The sequence below is a fragment of the Lagopus leucura genome, unplaced genomic scaffold (genome assembly GCF_019238085.1).
Source record: "Lagopus leucura isolate 7727_CA_CO unplaced genomic scaffold, USGS_WTPT01 Super-Scaffold_73, whole genome shotgun sequence".
Classification (NCBI taxonomy): domain Eukaryota; kingdom Metazoa; phylum Chordata; class Aves; order Galliformes; family Phasianidae; genus Lagopus; species Lagopus leucura.
In genome coordinates this window covers 38,127,921-38,146,992 of record NW_024962252.1, presented here as the reverse complement: position 1 = coordinate 38,146,992, position 19,072 = coordinate 38,127,921, and the positions used below count along the sequence as shown (strand labels likewise).

Genomic DNA, 19,072 nt, shown 5'->3' with positions numbered 1-19,072 from the left:
GCTTCTGAGTTCATCGGTAACAAACCAGCAGTCAGGCAAGGCAGAGATATTTGTGCATAGGCAAAGAGGGGTGAGGAGGCAGCAATAGTGTTTTTTGGTTGTTTTTTTTTTTGTTTGTTTTTGTTTTTGTTTATAAGAGAAAATCTTTCTCTATGCTTCTTATATGTTTCAAAGAAGCAAATAGGCCAAATTTCTTCACCTCCCCCTTTCCCTTCTCTTCCCTGTCCATCCATATTCACATTTTGCATTCCCCTCTGTGCAGCTCCCATGCTGTGAATCAGATGAACACCCATTAATCCTGAGTAGATTCTAAAAATAAGAATTGAGAGGAAAAAAAATCAGAACAGTGTGCATCAACCTGCAATCATCTTTCAGTTCCCTTGGGGTGGGGGGGGAAAGAAATAGGAAATCAGTGGAGACACTGTTTCACTTCTTCTCTTTCCAAGATAAAATGCTTCTGACATTTGCAGCAGTTGTTCTTCTGATAGAGGATTTCTAATTTATATACTTAAAAGGCACTTTAAAATTTAGGCACATTAGCTCAAAATGCTTATGCAGGCCATCCACCCACTTCTCTCAGCTGCTGAATAGAGCTACCACAAGCAACTTGATGAAGGAGGAATGTAGCTTGAAATCATGCTACTGAATTTACATTGTCTTCTCAAGTGTTACTCAGAGCCGAGGACAGACCCATCCTTTCTGTGTTTTTCACTGCAGAGTAAGCTGTGTGTTCACTGTGTGTAGTTGCTGCCTTTAGCTGTTAATTTCAAAGCTTCCCTGAACTCATCTTAAGAACAACAAAAAGGAAAGAAATCCTAGCTGAAGGTTTGTGTCTGACTCGCTCTTCAGTGTGAATGCAGAACCTGTGGGCGTTCCTTATCCACTTGGCTGTAAGTAAACTTCTTTCTTTTAGATTGCATCTGAAATTTGGAGGTTGGTGGGGAAAGAAAAAACCTGGGAGAGCATTTCCTCACAATTCATCTTCCCGTTCTGCGCTTTTCTAGGGCATCCTTTTTTTTTTTTTAAAGAAATGAGTACCCTAACATTGTATAAGGCATAACTCAGTTACTGCTACTTTAAGAGATTGCAGGGTGAGACTTTTTTAAAATTACTTTGTATGTTCTGTTCTGGGTTGTTTTTCACTTTCCTGGAACGAGTATATCACAGAGAATGGAAAAGAATTTGCTGTACTTGAAAAAGACAAGGCCATAACATTCACAGACTCAGCTGGCAGAGAAGCTAGGAAACAGGGAGGGTGGCAGAGTGTCTTTTTGATGGCAGCTGGGAGGGTTCATCTCCTGCTCTTTCATCAGTTGCATCGGGGAGCTTTTGATTGTGGCTACATTGTGGTAACGCATTTCCTTTTGGCCTTGCTGAGTGACCGTCCCCAGCCAGCCTCTGGCCAGCCCCAACACAGTGGCCCTCCAGTCAGCAGCACGCATGGAGGCAGTTCTTGTCTCTCCTGCCCAACTGGAGCACTGACTTCCCTTTTCCTCTCTGGCCTCTAATAAACATGACCTAGTTCTAGCTAGTTCCCTTACTTCGCAGCTACACAGGGGTTGGAGAGGTACTGTACCCACTGAGCGTAACCAGCAAGGTGATTGATCTGTCAGAAAATTCATCACTGGCTTTTAGTGTTCCTACCCCATGAATTGTGCTCTCAGCCTCTGACAGAAAGCAAGTCTGGTTGCAGTTCAGTGAAATCCTTCATCTTGCACTGCCTTGTGCTAGTTATGCCCTCTAAGGCTGCCCAAAACTAAACATGCAAGAAGCAGCACAAATCTTCATTTTGTGTGACTTTTATCTTGGCAAGGAGGTAAGGCAAGCACAGAGCAGCTATATTTGCAGATGTTGCAACTTAAACATGGCCTGTCATGTCAGGAAGGTGCCATTCCCAAGGCCGTGTCCGAGTCATGCTTCCAGTGGGGAGGAATGGCAGGACAGACAGTGGCCTTCCAAAGCTCTCTGCCAGTCCTACTGATCTCATGACCATGGGAGCTGCTGGTTCCCCTGAGGGCTTCTGACACTTATTACAGAAATCTTCCACAGCAACTTTATGCCAACAAGAAACAATAGCAAGGGCGCTCCAGCCCTGTCAAAGGCATTCGCTTTGAGCCAGAGCAGTATGGCAGCAGGAGTTCATCTAAAACCATTCTTCCTGCTGTTCCTGTGATGGAAGTTCTCTGACACTGAGCACTGCCTGCTCCTGTTCCCAGGCATGGGGCTGCTGCAGGCAAATAAGCAATTAAAATGCAGAGATTTTTCTACTCAGCCCACTGAAGGAGAATCTGGTTGTGGAGCTTCAAAAGACTCCCTTCAAAAAACAAATGAAAGCAGCCTAAGCATTTTTCAGTGCTGTTTTCTTGCAAAAATGCTGTTTCAATGAATTCATTGATCCTGCTAATGCTCAACTCAGTGTTTTGCCCTGTTGTTTCAGGCCTTTTGTTCAGGAATACCACTGTGTATGTGCATATTCTTAATAGTCACAGAAAACCCAGTACTAGGATTGCATCTTCTCTGATTTCCATTTTTTAATGCAGTATGACAGGCATTGAGCACATACATGTAGATTTGCAGGAGGTCTACACAAATCCCCAGTCACCTTTTAATGCTGAACCAAATCTATCACATAGCAATAAACCTCCCTTCTTTCTGGATTCAGCTATTAGTAACAGTGGTTCTGGTAAGAATTGTGTGTGTATATATATAGTAACCAGCAAGCTACTAGCCTGAGAAATAATGAATACACAACAGTTCAAATCATTTTACAACATTTTTTTGTATCTTTTTGACTCCTGTAAGTTGCTGAATCACTGGTCAAGCTGGGATGGAGGCAGTCCTCTAACAGATCTGCCAGGGTCCAGTACTCTCTGACCAGATTTTTAGTGCTACTCCACATATTGCCCTGAAAACAGATTCTGGGCATCCAAAATACTACTATCAGTGTACACCTAATTCAAAGAAAGATCATTGAGCAAGTAGCTTGAAAATTCTCTGTAGGACAAGGTTTAAGTGCCTGTTTGTTGCCCATCTTGGGCAGCCTTCCTAATGACTTATTGTAATACTCGAAGTGAGTGAACAAGACTTTTCTGAAAACTGGATTTTTTAATGTGTCTAAGGCCTGTGTTTGAAAATACTTACTCCCTCAGTTTCTCCCCAGGGATCTACTGATGGTGATGTGAAAAGTGAAACAATTCCAACTTCAGGGTAAATTTCTGTGTTGATTATTCCCTCTCTCTGCCCCACAGGAGACATTCCACAGAAAGCTGAATTCTCTTTCAAAAGTTCTTGTAGTTCTTATTCTTGGAAAGCCTGTTCTTTTTGCATCTTCCCAGAATGTGGCATTTTGAATATTAAATCCTACTGCAACTCATGAAACTTGGCTTATTTGATGTCACAGTCTGATATGCTGTGGTGCTTTCAGCAAAACATGAAACACCAAGAAGATATCCCTTAGGGAATATTTTGTTCAGTGCCATACTGGATGCAAGCCTGGTTTGATTAGCAAGTACCACAGAGACTGAATAAAAGCCAAAGGTTTTATTCTTCTGATTCCTTTTCAACATGACTGTTTTTTAATTCAACTTTCCTGCTGGTGCTTTCCTGTCAAGATTTGTAAGATTTGGTCAGAAAAAGACAGTTGACAGCTACCATTCAACCAGTCTTTCCCTTTCATATCTCTCACTGAAAGAAGTTCTCCTGAAAATAGAGATTTTCTCCACAGAAAGCTGTGGAGAGAAAGAAGAGCGCAGCCCTGCAGGCTCCGCACTCTCCCATCTCTTCATCCCATAGCACATGGGAGCACGCAGAACAGGTAGATGTTCCCCTGCATCTTCCCCTGCCCCACCTCCCCCCCCAAGCATTTTAAGGACATGCTTTCTCCTGAAGTTTATTTTTTTATAAAAATATCAGGTTCTGAAACAGGTACTGTAATTCAGTGTTTCAACCACAAGTTACAAAACCTTATGGGAAAGCTTCTGACGCTGTGAGGCACGGAATTTACACTAGTTATTCTCCCATCCATCTCTTCTTCATGGTTTGCAACTGCAGAAGCTTGAGTAGGCCAAGTCTTATCAGCACTTCTTATTTTTCACATATGGCACATTTTGCTCTTAAAAGTATGAGAAATGAGCATTTCTTCATATTCCTGGACTTTTCCCAGGCTGCGCTGAACATGATTAAGGAACAATGAGTATATAAAAACCTAATAACAATAAAATTACCTTTATTTCTTTGTCAAATAATGTTTCCACCATGTGGGAGGAAACTACTCTTCCGGTTAGGCTGATGTTGGATCACTTGCAATGTAAATGTTGAAGTCCAAAAAATGTAAGAGGGACAAGAAGAGAGACAAATATTGTAACGGTTATTTTCATTTGACTCTAAGGAAGTCTCAGAAACCATGCAAATGTTTTATATTTTCATGAAAACACATGGTTTATGTTACCCATAAAAATGCATCTTGAAAACAAATAAAAGCAATATGTTTGCATAAGAAAAGTTAATTTTAATTAGGCTGGTTACATACCTTTTAACAAAATTGGTGGCAAATTATGATAGCACTGCATGACTCTATAACTCATACATCTGAGAAATGTTGCCTTTCCTAATGGAAATGGAGTAAAATCTCATTCCTTTACCATAAGTTGCACAGCATGTTGGATGAACAATATAGTGATTGTCTCCTGAGAATTCATTGTAAAACAGCTCCAGATTTGGTTTGGTGATCTCAGTGCTGGCTGAATAACACCAGCCTTCCAGTGCTCCAAGTGCTGACATGTGGGGTGAGCAGACTTTAGGATATGAAATGCCTTCTCTGTGATACTGAAGGAAATTGGTTTTTGGACTCCATTCATTCATGAAAAGACTGATGCTGAATGGAGTTTACATTTATTGTCTATGAAAACCCTGAGTTAGCTGAAATCTCTTGAAGCATGCACTCACACATGTATTCTCTCACATTTAGCAAACTCCCCATGATATAAAGTAGCTGGCTGCAGTCTTTCAGCCAGGACTAGACAACATTAAAGTTGGCTTGAAAAGTTGCATGCACATTAACACCATCTCTTACATTTTACAAGAGACTGCATTCAAGCAGTCTTTATGCTTGGATTGTCTGGACACTGACAAAGTGGAAAGGAGCGGCAGAAAGAAAAAAGCCTTTCTGTCAGTCACTAACTCTGCATCAAATTCTCCCTCCCTGTATGCTGCCATTGCACAGAAAAGGAGCAAAAAAAAAAAAAAAAAAAAAAAAAAAAAAAAAACCAGTCAAAAATCAAAGTAGTGATAATTCCTTGTTTTTTTATTTATATTATTCCTTATAAAAAAAACCCAAACCATTTTTTTTTTCTAAGACTACTGGTACACGTGTGCTATCTTCTGGTTTATTCACTTTTTTCTGAATTAATACTTTAAAAGATTTTAACTTTTTCTTCATCAACTGACTAGAATGAGTAAATGAAGTGTTTACGGTTGTGATAGCTCTTGTGACTTGGTACATGAAATTTCCCCAGATTTCTGTGGGAAATCTTACCTGCTCAGCTGAAAGCTTGCAAATGAGTGATAGTGCTAGTTGAAAAATAATTCTCTCATACATATATTTTCATGTCTGCAAAAGCAGGAGCTACAAGAAAAACTTTTCATGCACCTACCCTCCCCAGTACTCTCTGAAACTTTATGTTTCTCATATTTTTTTCTTCTTTCATTCTTTTGCTTTCTTTTCTACATTTTTTTCCAGTGAAAGCACATGGGAACAAGTAAGAGGAGAGAGAGAGCTGGAGGGGGAGAGGGAGGAGGTGATAGAGTTTCACAGGGAGGTAAGGTTTCAATCCAACAAAAAGGCTCCTTAGATTCTGCATTAAATAGTAAAGCCTACATTAACACTCCACTGGTTTGTAGTGAATGAATGTATGTGCCAGCACTTGCACCTCTTACTCAGAGTACTTCAATAGCTCGCTCATCTCCATCTGAGTCTCTTGACAGGGGATTTCTCTCACAGCATCACCTTGTGCAGCAGCGTTATGTTCAGCCTCCTGAGTCTTGCTTCTTGTGCTCAGGTCCAAGAAGCGTGTCCCTGACTCATCCCTCCAACTCAACACACTGCACTGGGCTATCCTTGTACTGACTGCATTGCAACAACCTCTAATCCTGCAGGTCCACTGCTCTCCTTGTGATTCTGCTGGGCTTCCTTGTATTTCTGAGGATCCAAAAGAACCCAGGAAAGCTTTACCTGTAGGTTGGCAAAAACAGCACAGTTATTCACTGATCACACAAAGTATGGACAACACCAAGCTGAGTGGCAAAGTTGGTATACTAGAAGGAGAGAAAGGATGCAATCCAGGGTGACATGAACATGCTTGAGAGTTGGACCTGTGGGCCTGTGCAAACCTCATGATGTTCAAAAAGGCCAAATGCTATGTTCTGCATCTGGACTGGAGCAATTCTAAGCACAAATACAGTATGGACAGAAAACAGATAGAGGGCAGCTCTAAGAAGGACTTGGGAGTGTTGGTTCATAAGAAGCTCAACATGAGTTGTCAATGTGTGCTTGCAACCCAGAAGGCCAACTGTGGCCTGGGCTGCACCAAAGGAAGTATGGCCAGCAGATCAGTTAGGTGATTGCCCCTTCTGTTCTGCTCATGAGAGACCACTGGCAGTATTGCATCCAAGCCTGGGGCCCACAGCACAAGTAAGATGTGGAGCTGTTGGAGTGAGTCCGGAGGAGGACTACTAAGATACTCAGAGGGCTGGAGCACCTCACTTATGAGGAAAGGCTGAGGGAGCTGGGTTTGTTCAGCTCTGAGAAGGCTCCAGGGAGACCTCATTGTGGCCTACAGGAAAGCTGGAGAGAGACTTTTTACAAGGGCACTCATAGTGATAGGACATGAAATAAGAGAGTAGATTTAGATTAGATACAAGGAAAAAATTCTTCACTCAGAGGATGGTGAGGCATTGGCACAGGCTGCCCAGAGAAGCTGTGAATGGCCCATCCCTGGAGGCATTCAAAGCCAAGTTGGATGGGGCTTTGATCTGGTGGTTAGCAGCTCTGTTCACAGCAGGGGGTTTGGAACTAGAGGATCTTTAAGATGCTTTCCAACTCAAACTATTCTGTGATACTATGAAAGATGACTTGGACACCTTTTCACCCACTGTGGTCTCTGTGGGATCCCCTGGGGTCACTGCCAGTCCCAGGGATGGACAACCTCAAGCCCCAGCACAAAACTCTGTATCTCCAGCCCCAGCTTTAAAGATTTGGTGAGGACAACTGAGGAGTGATCAATATGTCTCAGAGAAATGTAGAAAGGTGAAAAGGGCGCCTTCAAATTGAGCTAGGGTTGAAAGGTAGTAGATGTGTGCTAACTGCAAGCAATATAGCTCAGGGAAATATATTAAAATGAAGATTGTTTTTCTGAAGAGACTTGCAGAATAACTGACAGTATCTTCAAACTGTGGAAAATACCCTTCAACAGAAGGCAGGTTAGACTTAAGGAGAGGGTATCTAGGTGTCTCTGAACTGTCACAGACAACAGGGAGCTACTGCATAATTTTTCAAGTGTTAGCAGCAGAAGAATATGCTTTTTCTGAATCCCAGGACTTTGTCAAAACTAATTTCCTGTGTTGATGTTGGGGTAAAGCATACAAAATAGCCAGCCTGGCAGCTACAGAAAAATGAGGATATTTGAAAAAGGATATGCTTTTTATTTACTCTAAGTGACGGATATTGGCTGAAATGTGAAAAGAAATAAGGGGAGAAAAATGTGCTTTGCTATACTATTTTTTCTCTGTGCTGTGCATTTTCTGCCTGCCTACTTATATATTCTGGAGAAAGTATGCCTAGGAATTCAATTTTTTTGAAGATTTTTTCTGTTGTCACTGCTTTTTCTTTGCAGTGCTAGTGTCTAGAGCACTGTGCCAAGCTACATGTAAGATTCACTGCACCTGTTCAGATTAAGGGTCCATGCAGATGGGTATCTGATTCCGTAGATCCATCATCCTCAACTTCAGAAATCTTGATTTTGTGCCAAGATTCAGCTAGCATCAATAGCAAGGAGTTCAGTAGCATGAATATGTGAATTCAATATCACAACTTACATCAGAAAACAGGAAAAATGACACCAGGTAACAGAGCTGACCTCTGAGGGCTGAGTCTAAACGTGGTGGTTCATCCTCTGTTTCCCTCTACCTGCACAGAAGTAGGCTCTTAACTTGTCTGCAATTAACACTACAAGAGATTATTACCCCAGGCCTTGGTAGTGCCCCATGAGGATGCTGAATATGAGATTACAAGAATTAAAAAATGTAGAGCAAATTTTTCCAAAGTGTACATTCTCATTTTCCCCGTGTCAAAGACCTGGGCTTTGAGGCTGTCTTCATATACCATGTTAACTCCTCCACAACTTTCTCAGCTTTCTTAGCTCATTTATATTTTCAGCTACCCCAGCATCTGGCATCAAGATGTCTTACCCTTCAGTTCAGTATCGCATAAAAGAGCATTACTTTCGTTTTAAATGCACTATCTGATGAGTTCACTCCTGCTTTCCTGTGCTGTGATAACTATCGGCTCATTGTATCTGCTTTTCTGTCTAGTACATAGAGTTCCAGCAAAGAAAAAAAGGCCACACTGCCTTTACATGAAGGGAGCTCTTGCATGGTTGGCATTGTCAGAAGTGAACAGTGAGTTAAGTGCCTTGCTCTGGAGGCAGACCTGAACAGCTCTAGCTGTACTTTTTGGCTTGTGCCTTTGTCTTCTGGTTGTTCTGTCCTGACGCAAAGGGCAAGAAAGAGAGCTTTCTTTCTCCTACTGCCTCTGTGCAGGCAGTTGTAACAGCTGGTCAGAGATCTGAGGCTGCTATAGGAAAAGGTAGGGCCTCCTTCTCTGGCCCTGGTAAGGAAGAACGTGTTGTGAGCTTACCCAGAAGATTGCTATTTATTTTCAAGCAGGTTGTTGGGTTTGTTCGTTTTCAAAAATCAGCTTTTGAGTAGTGAACTTAATTTGATCCTCATCGTAAGTAATTCTGAAGGATACCTGTGCTCATAAGTGTGCTAATACCTCTCTTTCTCCTTCCTCCCATAGGATTTTAGATAATGGGCTGTGTGCAATGTAAGGACAAAGAGGCAACAAAACTGACTGACGAGAGGGATGGGAGTTTAACACAAAGCTCAGGCTACCGCTATGGCACAGATCCCACGCCACAGCACTATCCAAGCTTTGGTGTGACTTCAATTCCAAACTACAACAACTTCCATGCCACAGGAGGCCAAGGACTGACAGTGTTTGGTGGAGTCAATTCCTCCTCTCATACAGGGACGCTGCGTACAAGAGGAGGAACGGGTGAGTTTCAAAGTCTTGCTTTGGTGCACTTGTTAAGTATCAATCACATTATCATGCCAGGGTCACAGCTGTCTTGGCATGCTTTGGGGAAAAGTTACCTCATTAATTACTGCAAAGATTGAACTTGGAGCGGAGCTGGTTCTTCATCACTACCTCACAAGCTTGCAGATGGTAGTTCACTTAGGGGATGAGAAATTATGTGTACATGTCCAACTGACTACTTCATCCCTCTATCAGGGAATGGAAAGTGTGGTCTAAGCCACTTCAAGCGGTTAATAAGACATTTTTCATGTAGATATGTCTACACTCTCTTCAAAACCCCCCTGCCTATTTGAAATGATTGCATTGTGTGTGGCCACCAAACCAAGAGGACTGCTAACTCTACAAACTGAAGGAGATGGTATGCCCACTGGCTGCATAAAAAACACGAGGATTAGCAGGAGGTGATAGCAAGAGGCTTCAGTTTATTTTGCTCCTCAACACTTGAAATGGCTTACATTTGGCTTAGCCACCTGGCCTCCTGAGGCTCCTTTCCCTTCTGATTTTGGTGATGGAATGTAACTCACTTATCTTCCTCTTCAGGTGTAACTCTTTTTGTGGCGCTTTATGACTATGAAGCAAGGACAGAAGATGACTTAAGTTTTCACAAAGGAGAAAAATTTCAAATTCTTAACAGCTCGTAAGTTTTAGGCTTGGAAATATGCTTTTTAATATTTTGAAACTTACAATGTTGACAATTATTTGTCTTCCTACATTATTTGTAAAATACAATGTTGGATATTCGAGATATGTAAGGATTTTATTCCGCTTATTTACTTGCCTTTGCTTTTAAAGTGTTTTATTTTAGAGAAACAAAAACTCAACCACATGCAGCTTTACTTCAGAAACAAACATTTGTTACACATTCAGAACTGAGAGTACCAGTTCTGAGCTTTACCAGAAGTAACAGAAATTCTGCAAGACTTGTACTAGCACTTTCTACAAGCTGATGCAAGTGTCTGCACAGGAACAAGCTAAAAACCAATTCACAAAGGAGAAATTGCACAGACTTGCATGTCAACATAGGTTTAAAAGTCATAGTTCTTTTAAAGTAGGTGATATAATCTGAGCTTGCTAGTAAGTGAAATGAAAATGCATCACGGCACAGTTGCATTTCACATGAAAGCCACATTTTCATCCTGGAAATCATCGACTTAAAATTAATTTTATTAACTGTCCAGAGGAAAAAAAAATCCCAAAGCAATTTAAAAATAACATCTGAAAATTACTGTGCTATTGACCTATATCAGAACATCTTGTAATTTTTGGCTCAGAACTTAAATTTGAAGGCTAAGTATTACATTCAATATTGCTACCATGTATGGGCAGAAATGGGTTAACCACCAGTTTTTAGAGGCTTTTTGATATTTTTCTCATTTTTATTTCTTATGCTGTGTGACAGTGAGGCAAGTTCACCCCTGGTGCAGCTCCTGTTCATTTTAATAGAACAACTCCAAGGTTGGAGTTGGTTCAATGTGAATTAAACTTAAAAAAAAATAATTTTAAATCAGGTAATTCTGTGGAATATTTCATGAAGCCACGGAGCTGAAGAGCTTTGATGTAGATGAAAGCACAGAAACTTCAGTTACAACTTGTAGAGAGAGGAGCAGTTTAAAAAGCTCTCTACTTTTAAATTACCCCTTAGAAAAAAATCTTTTTTAACCTATTATCCCTTTTTTTTCATGTTGCCTGCTGCTCTCCCAATGTTATGTGAACTGTGCCTTAACTTGAAATGAGCAGATAATGCATGCATTATAAATTCTTTACACGTACCAGTTGATGAAACTAGGGGGTGCTCACAGGGACTTGTGATGCAGTGACACTTGGAGTCAGTGGGACAGAGAGATTGCAGGTCATTGCAGTGCAGGCATTTTGATGCAAGTACTTAGTGCCTGGAGGAAGGTTACTTAAGAGAAAAAAAAAGAAAAAAAGAAAAAAAATCAAGCATCTAGTGACTCTCCTGTAGGGATTTAGATGCCCAGCTCAGCCTACTCTGCTTATAACCACTGGACCTAACCACGCCTCTGGAGTACTGACAGCAAGACTGGGAATCTCCAGAGGACAGCTTTTCTGTGAGAATGCTTCATCTCTTCACCTCTATCAGAAAAAAACATGAAAGCAGCCCATTTCTTTAGAGTCTGCCACTGCTGCTTGCAACCAGGAAGCACAGAAGTGCACTAAACCAGTTTTTCAGGAATTTTTATAGGGGTCGGGTTTTTCGTAAGTCTGATCAAATGAAATTTGATTTGTGCTTTGGGTGAAAAGTTCAGGTCAGCAAGACCTGAACAGAGGCATACAGAGGGTACCCCTGCACTTTAGTGTCAGGAATGGTGCATTTCTGGAGTGGTTTGGAGCAGAGGCTGACTTCAGAGCCCAGAAACACCCCACTATCACCATCTCCACTGCCACTCCTGCACGCCGTGCTCTGACTAGCTCCATTGAGTAGTCTTATCCTAACCTGGGTTTGTCAGGTGGGTGTCTAAAATTAGAAGCTGTGAAAAAAAAAAGATAGTATTCTTCCTCCTTTCTGGCAGTGTTTTGAGAGATTTTAGGTTTCCCTGCCAAAGCAGAGGGGGGTGTTCTTGTTCTGATGTAGGGCACGTCTTTTTCCCTCCCTAGATACGATGAGATACCTCCATCTAGTGGACTGTCTGTGCAGTAAGGAAAAGAAATGTGAGCTAGTGATAATGGTACAGTTCTGCCGGCTGTTTCTAACTGCTGTGAAGGAGCTGGACTGTTTATCAACCATCATATGGCATAATCTCTCAGAAATCAACTACAGCAGCATATGGTAGTAGTGTTAGCACTTCAGCTGGAAAAGCTAGGAACATAAACAGGGCCATTTGTCTGACAAGCTAATGCACATAATATGTATCAAAATGGTGACAGCTGCCAGCATCTAGAAAAGTTAGTTCTTATTCACTTCCTGAGCTGTAGAAATGGAACCATTATTTTTTGATCCATCACAACTGTTTTCTTGTTGTTTTCCATATTCTTTCAAGCTGTTAGAGAAAGTGGAGTTGAAAATGTAAAGAGCTCACCTTCACACAGCCTTTCCTACCTACTTCTAATAGCTCAGTCAGTGTGATTTCTGTGACTGCTTGCTTACTGAAGAGGCTGAATTTTCTGTCCAGGTTTGATAAGTTCTGATTATGTTTCAATTAGTGACAGAGAGAGAAACTGAGAATTAGTTTCTAAGCAGTCCAAAAATAGAAAAGAGAATGTTTGTTTCTAGCAATAAGAGTTAGACATTAGTGAATCTAGTGCTGAGAACTAAATAATACTAAGTGCTAAATTCCTAATCATTGCATCCTGTAAAATGCTAAGCAATAAACATCTGTTAAAGCTGTGAGTTCTACAACAATGTGCAGTGTCTGAAGGACAGTTCTGTATCTGACTGTACACACAGTTTGTTTTAAGATATCTCCACTAGGTGACCAAGAGAAGGAACCTAAAGGATGAAGCGTTATCTTTAAGGACAGTCTAAAATTCCATGCTGATAAACGTTTTTTGATGTCTTGGAGTTTCAGATGGATTATGCTTGTGGAAGTTTGAATGCCATGTTAGAATCAGCAGTGGATATGACAGAGTTCTATTTGGCAGTTTTCCTATAAGCTCTCTCAAGGGTCTGTATTAGAATAATTGCTATGGAGACAGTTTTCAATACTCTAGTCCAAATTCAACCATAACCAAACCTGCCATTATGGTCTATTCAGAAGGCTGCATTACTAATCACTACTGAAATAATAATAGGTGCAAAGAAATATGTAGATTTTTGTGGTTGATATGCAAGCAGCTCTCTCCAAAGTACACCCTGACACAGAGAGGAGCTGCTAAGAATTCTACCACCTGCCAGTTCTGTTAGCAGTCAGATCACTGACCCTACAGCTCTGTCTCTCCCTCACTTTTCCTCACCTTTCTTTCTGCAGGGAAGGAGACTGGTGGGAGGCTCGGTCCCTGACAACAGGCGAAACTGGTTACATTCCCAGTAATTATGTGGCTCCAGTCGATTCCATCCAAGCAGAGGAGTATGTTTTCTTTTCACCATAAAGACCCATTAGTGCTGTTTTAGAAGGGGATTTGAGCTTGTTTTGATGGATTGCAGTGATTTTTCAAATGCCTTACATTATTTTTATTTCAGTTCTTGACTGCACTGATAAATAATTAGGTAATTAGTAACAAAAGAAGCACAAGCTCAGTGTTTTTTCAATGTCAAAACAAAGAAAGAAAACCTTAAGGAATGCTGGTCTGTTTCCTTTATTCAAGTGTCGACTAATTTCAAGAGAAATATGCCCTCACTTTTCCTGAAACAATTTGCAAAAAATGTTTGAAGTCAATTAGTGTGCAGACTATCTCTTAAACATGTTATCAACAAATACCTTCCAAAAGGTTGAAAGCCTACTAAGCATACAGTAGGCAGCATAATGAGACATTTATATGCAAAAAATAGAGTGATGTGTGTATCCATATTATTTCCAGTGTCAAAGGTATGTTGGAGTATCTCATGAGTCTGCATATGGCAGTGGCACAAAGCATGGTTTGTGGGCATTTATATGTCATCTGAATCAGTTCTGCAGAAGGCCATAGATTCTACTGTTGTGCTACTGCAGTCTGTACCCTTGGTTACTTTTTCTGTAGCCCACTGACATTTTTCTGATAACTGAGTTATAAGGATACCAAGTATCATCATCTGGAACAGCTTTGTCTTGTTTATGAAACTCCAACCAACCAACCTACCAACCAAAAAAAAGAAAAAAAAAACCCACCAAAGAACAAATAAACAAAACAAAAAAAAAAAAAAAAACAACAGAAAAACTACCAATTAATAGTGGCAGGAAGGAAAAAGGTATTGAAACTGTGAAAGTCTTATAGAACCACAGTAAAATGGTTACAATTGGTCCTTCTGCTGAGGTTTTATAGCTGCACTGTGCAAAAAATATTGAATGCTGAACTGTCACTTTGTAAGTCAAATATGTAGTTTATAGAAATATCTATAAAAATACAGTTCTTCAGCAGCAGTGCATTTTTCTGATTTCTTCCTTGCCCATTCCTTCCCCACACCAAGTCTTGCTGTCTATCCAAATCTGGCCTTTGTCATAAGACACTGAACAAGTATTCTCAGCATGTGCTCATTATAGGCTTAATGCTATTGCACAACATATGCAGCACCTACTCCACAGATCTGTCTCTTTACTGCCCCACCACAATGAAAGTACGACCAGTGGTTGAAAGTACGACACATTACGACTATGGTGGTTGAATGCTCTTGAGTACTTATGGTATCCACAAATAATCTACCGTGTCTGAGCTCTGTGACACTAACTAGTAATCCTATGTAGCATTTCTCTTACTATTTCCAATCTTTCCATAAGGTGGTACTTTGGCAAACTTGGCCGAAAAGATGCTGAGAGGCAGCTGTTGTCATTTGGAAACCCAAGAGGTACCTTCCTGATCCGGGAAAGTGAAACTACCAAAGGTAAGCTGGCCAAAGTTTTTCTGACTATGAATGTGAAGACATATGAGGGGAAAAAAATCATGCTGAGTTTGTCAAATACTGTGTCCGGTGCTAAAAGGTAGAGAAAATGTCATGTTGCAAGTATATATGCTAGGGAATTAGATGTCTGGAAAATTCCCAAGTTATGGAGTGAGTGCTTGAAGCAGAGAGCAACCCAAGAACATCTCATGCCAAGTTAAACCCATGGCACCTGCAGTTTAAGTCATGCTCAGGCAGGTGCTCTGCTGCTGCACTCTGAATGTCGTGCTGCCTCTCTGGCCACCTCCACAATGATGTTGGGTGGACACAGGTCCCTCAGAACAGTGCTGTGGGACTTCAGGAAAAAGGGCTCCTGGTGTCCAAAGTCAGGTCCAGACAGAGCCAGGGAACAGACAGACTAGGAATAGATGATGGGATTCAGCAGTGTAGTCTGGGGAAAATTCCTTCAAAACAAGCAGCATGTCTGGATCTTCTTGGCCACAAGATGTAAGGCACAGTGCGTGAGGGAGGAAGGTACTGATTATTATTTTGGGAAGATCAGGATTTGTTGTAATCATTCCCCCATTAAATTGCTGAACCCCTGGGGGGGGAGGAAAAGAAGAAAGAAAGAAGATGCAGCAGTATTAAATCTATAGATAAACAGCAGGAATACCTGAATATTTCTAATTTAATAATGCCTGATAATTTAATAATACCTTCTAACCTTCTAATACCTTCTAACTTTTAATAATACCTTCTAATTTAAATAATACCCGAATATTTCTAATTAATACATTCAGAAGGTAATGAACTGTATGCATTCTGATGAATTTAAGTGGAAGGATGTGCTCTCCTCCTCTCCTCTAAAAATAGTAGAGGTGTTCCTGTTTTGTTGGTGGGTGTTATCATTGTTTTTACATTTCGTTTGTGAGGCCCGTCAACATCTTCTTCAAAATTTCCAATGTATGGAAAGATCTCTCTAACTCATGCAACCATTGAGGAGAAAACATGCAACTAACTGAAAAAAAACTTGGCCATTTCTCAATTAACCAGCAGCTGTGGAAAGCATAAGTCACTAGAATTAAGTTCTGAAGTCTAACAATGGCTCATGTAATTAAAACACTGAGTTGTCAGTGCTTTGATCTGAGCACAGTTCATCAGCTAGTGTTAGCATGCAAGGCAGTTGGAGTCACAGCTGGAAAAGGACTTAAGGAAGCACCACTTCCCCCTCTTCTCTGTCTGACCTAGCTTCAGGTGCTGCATTCTGTCACCTAAAGGTGTCAGTTTTAGCATTTTGCCTCCTGCAGTCACTGAACTCCTTCATAATACTTAATGCTGAGGACTGTTAATGATACAAAACAGGCTGTTGTTTCAGGCGGCTGATGTCCCATCCTGCCACTCCACAGCTTCACCATTCCTTATGCAGCAGGGAGGCACTAGAACCAAGACATGATCTAACTTGCTCTTTTTCTGCAAATAGCCTCCACCTGTCTGTTTTCAACAGCAGTTGTTGTGTATGTGAGGAGCAGGGCTTCATTCCACTCTGTGCTGAGTTGAAGACTTCTCTAATACAGGCATGGATCCTAAAAACACACACAGTATTGCTTCTCTAAACCATGTTATCAGTTTAGTCTGTTTTGACTTTATTTACACAGTGATAGGGGATACGTTTTGCGAAACTGCTTACGTATCTAAGTCAGGATTTTTCCTAGAGCTTTTAGTGAGGCACAAAAGCACTGAGGAAATGGAGTAATCCATCCATCATGGCTGGGTTTATAGCAGAATATCAGCTTATACCTGAATTTCTCTGCATTAAGGCTTAAGGCTTTCTACATCTTCAGCTACTGGAAGAAACACAGCATGGATATTTATTGTCACACCTGTTTCCCTTCTCATCTTTGTGGAGCATATGTTCTTAAAAGAGAAAAAAGAAAGCTTGTTGTTAATGGGAGAAAAAAAATCAGCTGGGAGGAGTGCATGGCACATTCTCCAGTAAGCCTTCTCGAAGTGCCATGCCCCAGCTAGTCATCATGGGCTTCAGACAGGAATGGTTTGGTGACCTAGACTTGCCCCTTCTGCTTTAAATTATAACAAAATAAAATTAATCAGAATCATGTTAAAAGTATCATCGTGGTTGACTTCAGCATAAATTTAACCTCTCTTCATCATGATCGCCTTCTCTCCTTACTTCCAAAATAAATCAGAGTTGACTTTCTGTCTCCCTCAGTGCCTCACTACCCAGATAATTCATCAGCTCTTGTCCATATAATCCTTCACCTGGTTTCAATCTCTACCCTTGAATACTGTCTGGCTTTAGGTTCGTTTTTTTTAAAAGTTAATTAGTGTGATATATTGTAACGTATTTCTAGCCATATTTTTACTATGCATATCATTTATACTTTAATCTATCAGCTGACAATAGTAGTCTAAATAATCAATAGTCTAAATAAGTGAATAATAAACTCCACCTTGGTTCTTGGTTTTGTCCAAATTTGAATTAAATCACCAGTCATGCAATTTGATCTGAGGTCAGCGGAGGTCCGCAAGGGGCCACCCATGCAGATCTAGTTGCAGACCTGGAGCCAAAGATTGTTTACTTTTTCCTAAAGAATCTAAAAGAGCAACCAGATAGACAGAGAGTGTGACTAAGAAAATACAGCTGCTGCTGTATTTGTGGATGAAAACTCACAAATGCAGAAGTGGAGAACACTGCCTGTAAGATTTTGACAGTAGGCTGACAGTGCATAAGTAGCAGTGTTGGTGCAAAGCATGCACAAAATTAGCTTGCAAATCTCCCAAAAGCTTTGAACTCCTAGCTTGGAGTAATGTACTTACTCAGTGGGAGAATCTCTTCAGAAAAATAACCTAAACAGAAGGTATTTTTCTACACCTAGAAATAAGATTCCTGCCACTTCTCTTAGGGTTTCCCGTTCACATAGAACAGAATCATCTCTGTAAGTGCTGTCTCTTTCCTCCTGTTTAGAGGATAAACAGCAGAGAATTTGAGATGTCTTTGGAGTCAGAGTGGAGTTTTGTTCCCTACTGCAGCTGCATTCACTGGTGAGCCATTTACCAGTGTGACTTCTTGCAGTTTAATGTGGTGAGAATAATTTTAGAATCCCATAAAACTTCCTCTTGGGGAGACATCCAAGGAAGATATTTTTTATCAGGAATCTCAACCATGTAATTACGGGAACTTTTAAAAACTATTTCTCTGGAGGTGATTCTAGAGGATGTGAATCTGTCATATGCATTGAGAAATACTGTGATTTGGATAAGCAGCAGTCAGTGCCATCGGACCTGTAGGAAATCATTCTATCTTTCAGGGTATCCAGAATTGTCTGCTGGTGATTTTCCTTCCCTGCCCTCAGCTGCAATGATGACCTGTGCAAGCAGCACAAGCTTCAGAAGGACTTTCCTAAGACCTCTGCAGCTGCCATCTACCTCTATATTTTTATTCTGATCCCTCATTTACCTTTGAGTAAACACAGTATCCATCTGAGTGCTGAGTAGGAGACGTTGCTTCTTCACTATATTTGAAATGGCATCGTTTTTGCCTAATATGGAAAACTGTATTAGGCTGTAAAGTGTGGCTTTGTCTTTGGAACTGTTGAGAAACAACATGTGGGTGTCACTGTTGCCTAGAATAGGACAGTCCATGGACCAGAGTCTATTAAAACACTGGAACATGCAGATACCCATGCTGCTGGCCCAGCTCCCCTTACAGTAAGTGGGAGCTGAGGTTCAGTTCAGTTGCCTGTAACTGCAGGCACTTCTTGTTCAAACCTGCCTCAATATCTACAGAGCTGTAGCAGTCATGGAAACTGGGCTGGGATTCAGCTGCCTGAATAGCACCTTTGCTGGGAGTATGTAAATCAAGCCCATAGCACACCTGCAAACAGTTCCTGCTACGCCTAAAAGCAAATCCAGCCCCTAAACTGAGGTTCCTTTCCCTGGCTATGAGCACTTAGAGCCTTTTGAAATGCCTGCAGGGTGTCTGTATGGAATGGACAAATGTGGATAAACTGCTACCAAGTGTGATGTTCTGGGGCATTTCACATGGCACTTCCCCTGTCTTTGGGCATCTGAATCCCACCAGTAAGCACTAAAGCTCCAGCATGGATTTGGGAAGTGAAATGTGCAATTCTTGAAGATCTTTTAGTGCACAGTGTTAGTGTAGTGCAACCTTCTTAAGACTGTGATGTGCAAAGTATTGTTATTCAGTGTTT

At 41.0% G+C, this 19,072-nt stretch overlaps 1 protein-coding gene across 6 annotated transcripts in view; it reads left to right on the top strand.

The window, feature by feature from the left end:
• FYN (FYN proto-oncogene, Src family tyrosine kinase) overlaps positions 1-19,072 on the top strand; it is a 130,934-nt gene that overhangs the window by 80,932 nt on the left and 30,930 nt on the right. For 5 of the 6 annotated variants that reach the window (XM_042878845.1, XM_042878835.1, XM_042878796.1 and 2 more), the window contains 4 exons: positions 9,074-9,331; positions 9,914-10,010; positions 13,300-13,398; positions 14,743-14,846. In XM_042878845.1, coding sequence (XP_042734779.1) covers positions 9,085-9,331; positions 9,914-10,010; positions 13,300-13,398; positions 14,743-14,846 — 547 coding nt within the window. In that variant the 5' untranslated portion in view covers positions 9,074-9,084. Of the gene's footprint in view, positions 1-705; positions 891-9,073; positions 9,332-9,913; positions 10,011-13,299; positions 13,399-14,742; positions 14,847-19,072 lie in introns of those variants that run through there. The other variant, XM_042878826.1, reaches the window with a different exon arrangement.